Raw genomic sequence first — 7133 nt, forward strand, 5'->3', positions numbered from 1 at the left:
TTACGATGTATGACTGAAACAGACACTAATGTCACTGTGCTCAGATATGTTTGTGTTTGACAGCGACAGTACATTACAGTAATGCATCACTAAAGTGTCAATTGTTTTACTACTCTTACTAAATCTTGTTTGTTACAATAAGTACAAGCTGCTACGAAGTACAACTTTTACTAAAAGTACATTATTTTTATTCTGGCATTCCTCTTGGATAAAGATACAATGACAAACACTAACACATCGCCCGTTTTTGACCACATACAATGTACGTATAATAATCTATATCTCGATCTCAAGTACATTTCATAATCTGGTTTCAAAACGATATCAAAACTATTGATCCAGTTATGCCAAGCTGCACGAGCTCACTTTTACTTTCAATCTTTATTCTTTCCTGTCCCTACGATTGTGTTTGTTGCTTAACTAATAAAAAAAGTTGTGTAATATCTTAACCAGATCTCCGATGTACTAAGCTATAGATTATTAGGTAAATATGATATATTCATGAAATTATAGATTATGAGGTATTTTGCACACATTGTCACATAAGATTAAGTTTCAGCAACGAATTAAATGTTTGCTCGTAGTGTCTCTCTAAACGTGTGGCGACTAAGAAACAGCATACAGTTTCCTGAATTATATTTCTAACACATACTATCACTGCTTTCTGGTGTATTCCAGGCCGCTATAACCAAAATATCTGAGCCTTTTGTAATTGGTTACAGTTTTCCCTTAACTCTTAACGATAACACTGTACATATTAAGCCTATAACACTTTTGCCCAACAAAGAAATATAACAGGAATAGTAAGTAATGGTTGCTTAGTAGCTTGATAAACAAAAATTATGTTGTTGTTTCTTTCTTTTACAGCTGTACATAAGCTCGAATTATGAGACCACAAAAAACTGACAAATATGGACTTGAGGTATTGTGTGTTTAGGGGGGTATTACCTGGATTTTCTCAGAATATTGTCTTTAATATAGTCAGTTTAATAAGAACACACATACCGCTTCTCCTGATAACAGCCACAATGCTGGAATCATCATCACTATCTAGTTGGCAAACTCCTTTCCACATATTAGATCCACCATACAAACTAGGGTAAGTAACTTTAAATTGTTCTCTGTAAAATTTTAACAAAAAGCGTTACTTGATATAAAAATAATCCACGGTGAAACTTTAAGAGTAAGAATACCATGAAGTTAAAATTGTATTAATATCAATATAAGTAATAGTTTTACGTGTGATGACAGTTTATTCAACTTCCTATTGATTATAAACGTTAGTCATAAATCAAAAGTGAATTAACTTTCGGATCAAGCTGGCGAAACATGATTAATGTACTTGACACTAGTTATAAATGTTAAGCCTATTACATTTATAATACTGAATTCTATATCTAGTCCCTTTAAAACTTTCAACAATTAGAAGAATGTATAATAATAGTATTCAAATCACACTAAATGTGGCCGTATCTCTTGATACCTATCAAAGCTCATCAATAAAGTGCAGTATTAAAAGATATGATTAATACTAATCCTTATAATGAGAGGCAGCATGGCGTCACGGTTCACGAACTGCGTCATGAGTCTCTAGACTTAATTATGTTAAAACTATTATTTTGCATATTTTATCATGTACTAGTACAATTTGCTACAGCTAAAATATTAAGTGAATGACTTGTTGTTTATCAATTCATTTTCTATAAAATGTTACAATTCCATAAAACTTTGAGACTGTCTTATGCTATTATGATTTGATCATTGGCTAACAAACCTCAGACATTCTTTAGGTACACAAATCGTGTGAAAGTATGAATACATTTCTAAAAAAGCTCATAGCTTTTTCAGACAATGCTCTGCAGGACACTTGCCATTTCGCTTTCACAAGTAAAACTTGCATATTATTCGAATGAGGCAGTAATTATAACGAATAAATTACTTTTATCGTCCTACAACTAAACATAATAAATTAACAACTTACTGTTTAACTTTACAATTACATAAAATATTAAATTACATAAAAAAATTTAGCCTGTCTGTATATACAACCTGGACACAAACTTTCAAGAATTACAAAGGTCACATACATATACAGACAGTGATTCTACAGAACACAAAACTACCAGTGAAATACCAATGTCGATAACGTCTATGCTTCAAAGACCATTTAACTAAGAAGAGAGGAATAGTTAGTCTAACGAGTTTGATATTTAAGAACTCTGACCAGCTTGGTTTAAGAAAATATACAGGGCGGGACGTCAAATTTAGAAAAAAACGTTTTGGTCTTTGGTATTAGCTAATCCTTGAATTTTAAAATATAGATTATCATCACGTGGTCACTGACATATAATACTTGAAGGTAAAGTTGATCTTGTGTTCGTATCATCTGAGTAATACTTTCATTTCTTTGGATGTATTTCTGCATACTACTTTTAAACTCAGTTTTATAAAGTCATACAAGGAGTTGAAATTATAAATCAAGTGATTATTTTAAAGTTTTTAGTAACAGAATAATAGAAAATAGTGTTTGTCCTAACCTTATATACTATCATATATACTTACAAAGTATCACTTACTATAATAATCACATATTAAGTATATATGCAAGTATATTGAAGATTTGATTGTGAAAGGAAACTCTACATAAGATTAAAGTCCACTTCACAAAACGCTAAATATATTAAGACTTTGAGTTTATATAATTTACAATTATAGTACAATATCTTTATTTATCTGTACAAAATATATTTAATAAGATATTTTTATTTTATTAGTTAATATACATTTATTACATGCATTTCCCAAAATACTGTCAACTGTTAAATAAGTTTCATTCGGCTCAGAATAATTTTTCAGAATAAAAGATCGATTCACTTTTACTTACATCTCTGAAATGTGTGAAATTTCATTATACCCTAATTATTAAATCTAATATAATGTTCTGAAACACATGTTGAAATAGTGAAGCTATATATTCCCACAAAACACTACACAGAATGAATCATTAACACACATCACATAGGATTAATTCGTAGTTGACAAAATGTATTCCATAAGCCATTCATAACCAATGAATAGTGGGATTGACCGTCCATTATAACGACCCGACGACTGAAAGGTCAAGCATATTTGGTGTGACGGGGATTCGAAACCGCGACCCTCGGATTACGAGTCGAGTGCCTTAACCACATGGCCATGCCGGGCCTGTAAAGTACAATAATTACGTTATGTCAGCTACAGTCTTTATCAAATACACAACTACTTTCAAGAGGTGAACATAACACTGAAACCGGAAGTGCAAAAATCATACGCAAAATGATTCCAGAAGTGATGTACATTAAAATACATTTAAAGTATACTTAGAAAATTGTAGTGAAATAATTTTTAAGATAAGTTTGTTTGTTTGTTTTCAAATTGGTGATTGCTTTGACTGCTATGGAGTATGCAATCGGAATTCTGGTGAAAGATTAATTTGATCATCCGGTTTTTATCACTGATATAATCGATCCAGAGATACGGGACACATACAGAAACAAAATACTGGTTATGAATCACTTCTCGTGAACGTCATTTCGATAAATAAAGCAGTATGTTAATGTGGTGATAGCTCAGCATATGATTCCCACTATATAAATAACGATTCAAATAAAAGTAGTGTTTACTAAAACAAAATTTGTCGTAGTTGCCAAATTACCACTACTTGTCAAGTTTGACCCAAGGTAAAAACGAGCACCCAACAACCAGTTTGATAGCATCCACACCCAGTTTCTTACAACTATACTTGTATGGACGACACCACACTATTTCACGAAGGTTTGTAGCCAGACTTTCCTGTCTGTATCATAAATTTCTCACTAATGTAGTTACATGTATGTTTATAGCCTTTTGTTTATATTAATCCTGTTTGTTTGTTTTTCTTCCTTACAGCTATATTCGGGCATGGTCAGTGTATCTTATTCAGCGTCCTGGCTGTGAAAGTGGGTTTTCTCTGGTTACTATTTCACAGTCTCTGTCTCTGCAAGCACTCGTGGAACTCCAGATTCAAGCTCGCGAAGTCACCATCACACACGCTCCACGTGCTGCCGTCCCCTTCAAGTTCCATCTACAATTCAACTCTCCTTCTTTTATTTTGTTCCTGAATTACGATTTTTCTCCGATGCTGCACAATAGTTTAATAGTTAATCCGCTCGTTTTTAAAGTTAAGTAAAAATCAATAATTATCCCTAAGGTTTCATAACTGTCATGTACTTTTAATATATCTTTTCATGAAGTGGAACTGAAGAGAAATAACTTTCTGAGCGCCCCAGGTTGTCCCTCAAGCCCATTTGGGGCTTATTAAATATGAAGCCTAAGATACTGCTAAGTTCGTTCCAAACGTAACCATTTATCCTTCTTCAGAATAATAATGAACTATTCGAAAGTGCTCGAGTTTTGGGTCTTGTGTGAGACCAATTATTATCCATAAACTTGTGTTACTGTTAGGCCTGTTACAACTAGTAATAGTATTACTACTGGTTTTATAGTAACAGTTAGGATACAGTTTAAGTTTAAAAACGAAACTGTATTGTATTTCAAATTTAAAAAGTAGCATGTTTCCTTTTGGTGGTATTTTATTATATTCATGTCTGACTTACTGTAGAATTTCGCGGAAGATAAAGGTGGAAGTGGAGGGTTGACCGTAGTAACATAAAGTGGTGATGTTACATCCTCATGACGTTCCCCTTTTGGACGGGCAGCTTGTAAATGGTGTCTATGCCAAATTCGCACTCTTTTCCAGGCTACGAGGGAGTAAAACTAATACCCGGTCCAAAATCTTGCATAAAACGAGGTAGTTGTATAATACAATATCTGGTTCCTCAATCCAATAAAACTATTTTCTCCGCCGCGATTTTTCTTTAGTTCTGTCAATATAGATGGCCGAGGAAAGCTCAACAAATTTTACCTGTCACTGTAAGATGGTTAAATGCACTAGCTGTCAGAAGTGTAGTAGGTGTATTTGTAGTCTTGAATAAATTAATGTTGAGAAGAAACTTGTGTGTAGATCATGTGAATGAAAAATGTGTCGACTGTGGCCCCGATTTCCTCGTCAAGTTGCATATTGACCTTATCTCATGTTTCATTACTATGGGAACTGACTCAGTCTGCAACATGCAACTTGTAGATTCAGTAACGCAATTTAAAAAGAGGTTAAAGGAGATGGAAGAAAATGGAAGATTTACTTTCAACGAGAATATCTTCTTGAAGATAAGTTAGCTAAATCATTTTGTTAAAGGGTGACAGACAAAGCTCCTGTATTTGTTATTACCATAACCACCTGGGAAGATCCCAAGCCAATAATTTTTTTGATGAGAATTTATAGATGTAAAGATATTTTGTTGTTGCTGAGTTACAAATTTTCCTTTTGTAACAATGTATACAGAATCAATACTAGCCAAACAAGTACTATTTTTGGCAATAATTTGTTGTTGTTTCTTTTGACAGGTCGAACCCTATATTGGCGTAACTGTTTCTTTCTAACTTAAACTGGAAATCGTAACACCCCTCTGTGGTCTACCCAGTCTCATGAATTTGATCTTTTCGACTAGCAGACTGTATTTTAATACACACATTATTTCTTTAATATTTAATGTTCCCTAGGGCGAAGATGAACCAAGCTAAATGATAAAAATAATCTATACAAACAATCCACAAAATTATAACAAACTGGACGATCAGTGATCTTTCATAATCAATTAATCGATTATATTTGATTAATTACAAATATACAATGCTCATCCACTCTTAGCCTTTAAACTTTCAATTGACATCATTTTAACTTTGAACTATTTGGATTAATTTAATATTATAGTCAGTACTGATTAATTCAAAATGCTATATTATTATAGAGGAATGTGTTTTTCTTGGAAAAAATAATGAAACTTTGGTTACTGTGGTACACAGCTACTTTTCAAAAATAGTTACACATATATCATCACTGTAGAAATAAAACATTACAACTTGAAGAAGTTAAGTAGATTTGTTAATAATTGTATATGTTGGTAATAAAGTAGTTTAATTACGTTTTAAATACAACTCTCTAAAAAAATAAAAAATGTCATGGCATACGTACTACGTCATACACTCAACGAAACCGTTAAAGTTTTAAAAACCTAACTCTCTTTGATTCTTAAAACAGTAGTTTTCGGCAGTTCAACTGATCTTACCATATTGTCACCAGAGTAATACTACAATTTAATATATGCTTAATATGTTCAACACTTTCACATATCTTACCTCTCTTGCTTATAAACACAAAATATATTTTATTCTGATGATGGGTTTAAGGATAAATAGATATTTTACTTGTGGACAAACGATGTTGTACAACAAAATCTTAGAAGAAAAGTAAATCATTATCAGGAAATATCAAATATGTCAGCATATATCTAATAAGTTATACTTCAAATAGCACAGAAAAGTATTATTATCAGAGGTTAAGATTTGCTCTTACCACTAAAAAAAAAAAAAGTTCCATGATTATCCAATCGCGAATGAATCGAAAGATCTCAAAGATTATGTGATTAATGCATCGCCACAGATGAACTTTATTACATACACACGTATTCCATCTTTCGGAGATGTATGTTGTCGTCAACACTTGCCAAATTGTACTATGCACTACAGCTTTCATGGGTTAGATCCAATGTTTGTCTTCCGATGGGGCAACGGTAATTTTACGAACTTCCAACGCTAAAATACGAGGTTAAATTCCTGCGATGGAAACAGCAGATAATTCAGTGCGGTTTTGCTCAGAAGCGACAGGCAGAAGTTTAGTGATGTTTATTTTGATTTATAATGTAAATGTATATATATATATTGTACGATTACTATACATATTTTTATACTTAACTGGATAACTCTAAGTACAGATAAAATAAAAAATTCACAAAAATTGTATAACTTGTGTTTTTGAAATGTTAGGATTTGTCGAAATCATCAAACAGTTCGTTCCTGACATCTTTAAAATCTTTCTCACAAATATCACAGGTTTTATTGTCTTGACATTATTACACATTCTATAGTAATTCTTATACACTAAATCTTAAAATATCTTTTTTTTTACAGCACGTACATATTTTTCACATAATGTCATG

The 7133-nt window shown here is 32.1% G+C and overlaps 1 protein-coding gene across 2 annotated transcripts; it reads left to right on the plus strand.

Annotated features, from left to right (window-relative positions):
• The first annotated feature begins 355 nt into the window (after positions 1–355).
• LOC143224224 (uncharacterized) lies at positions 356–5030 on the plus strand. Of its 2 annotated transcripts, XM_076452646.1 has the most exons (3): positions 356–484; positions 868–1099; positions 3928–5030. In XM_076452646.1, exons 2-3 carry the CDS (start codon positions 912–914, stop codon positions 4205–4207), a joined length of 468 nt encoding a protein of 155 aa, XP_076308761.1. In that variant the 5' UTR covers positions 356–484; positions 868–911; the 3' UTR covers positions 4208–5030. The 2 variants fall into 2 exon arrangements, 1 of the variants encoding a protein (XP_076308761.1); XR_013013280.1 differs by lacking the exons at positions 356–484; positions 868–1099 and adding an exon at positions 3584–3813.
• The last annotated feature ends 2103 nt before the right edge of the window (positions 5031–7133 follow it).

This window comes from Tachypleus tridentatus, chromosome 8 (assembly GCF_004210375.1).
Source record: "Tachypleus tridentatus isolate NWPU-2018 chromosome 8, ASM421037v1, whole genome shotgun sequence".
NCBI classification, from domain to species: domain Eukaryota; kingdom Metazoa; phylum Arthropoda; class Merostomata; order Xiphosura; family Limulidae; genus Tachypleus; species Tachypleus tridentatus.

Bases quoted from the DNA above. Each gene is read 5' to 3' on its own strand.
- LOC143224224 (XM_076452646.1), top strand. From the start codon at position 912: ATGGACTTGAGGTATTGTGTGTTTAGGGGGGTATTACCTGGATTTTCT. The intron at 1,100-3,927 runs GTAAGTAACTTT...TCTTCCTTACAG, and splicing joins GATCCACCATACAAACTAGG to CTATATTCGGGCATGGTCAG.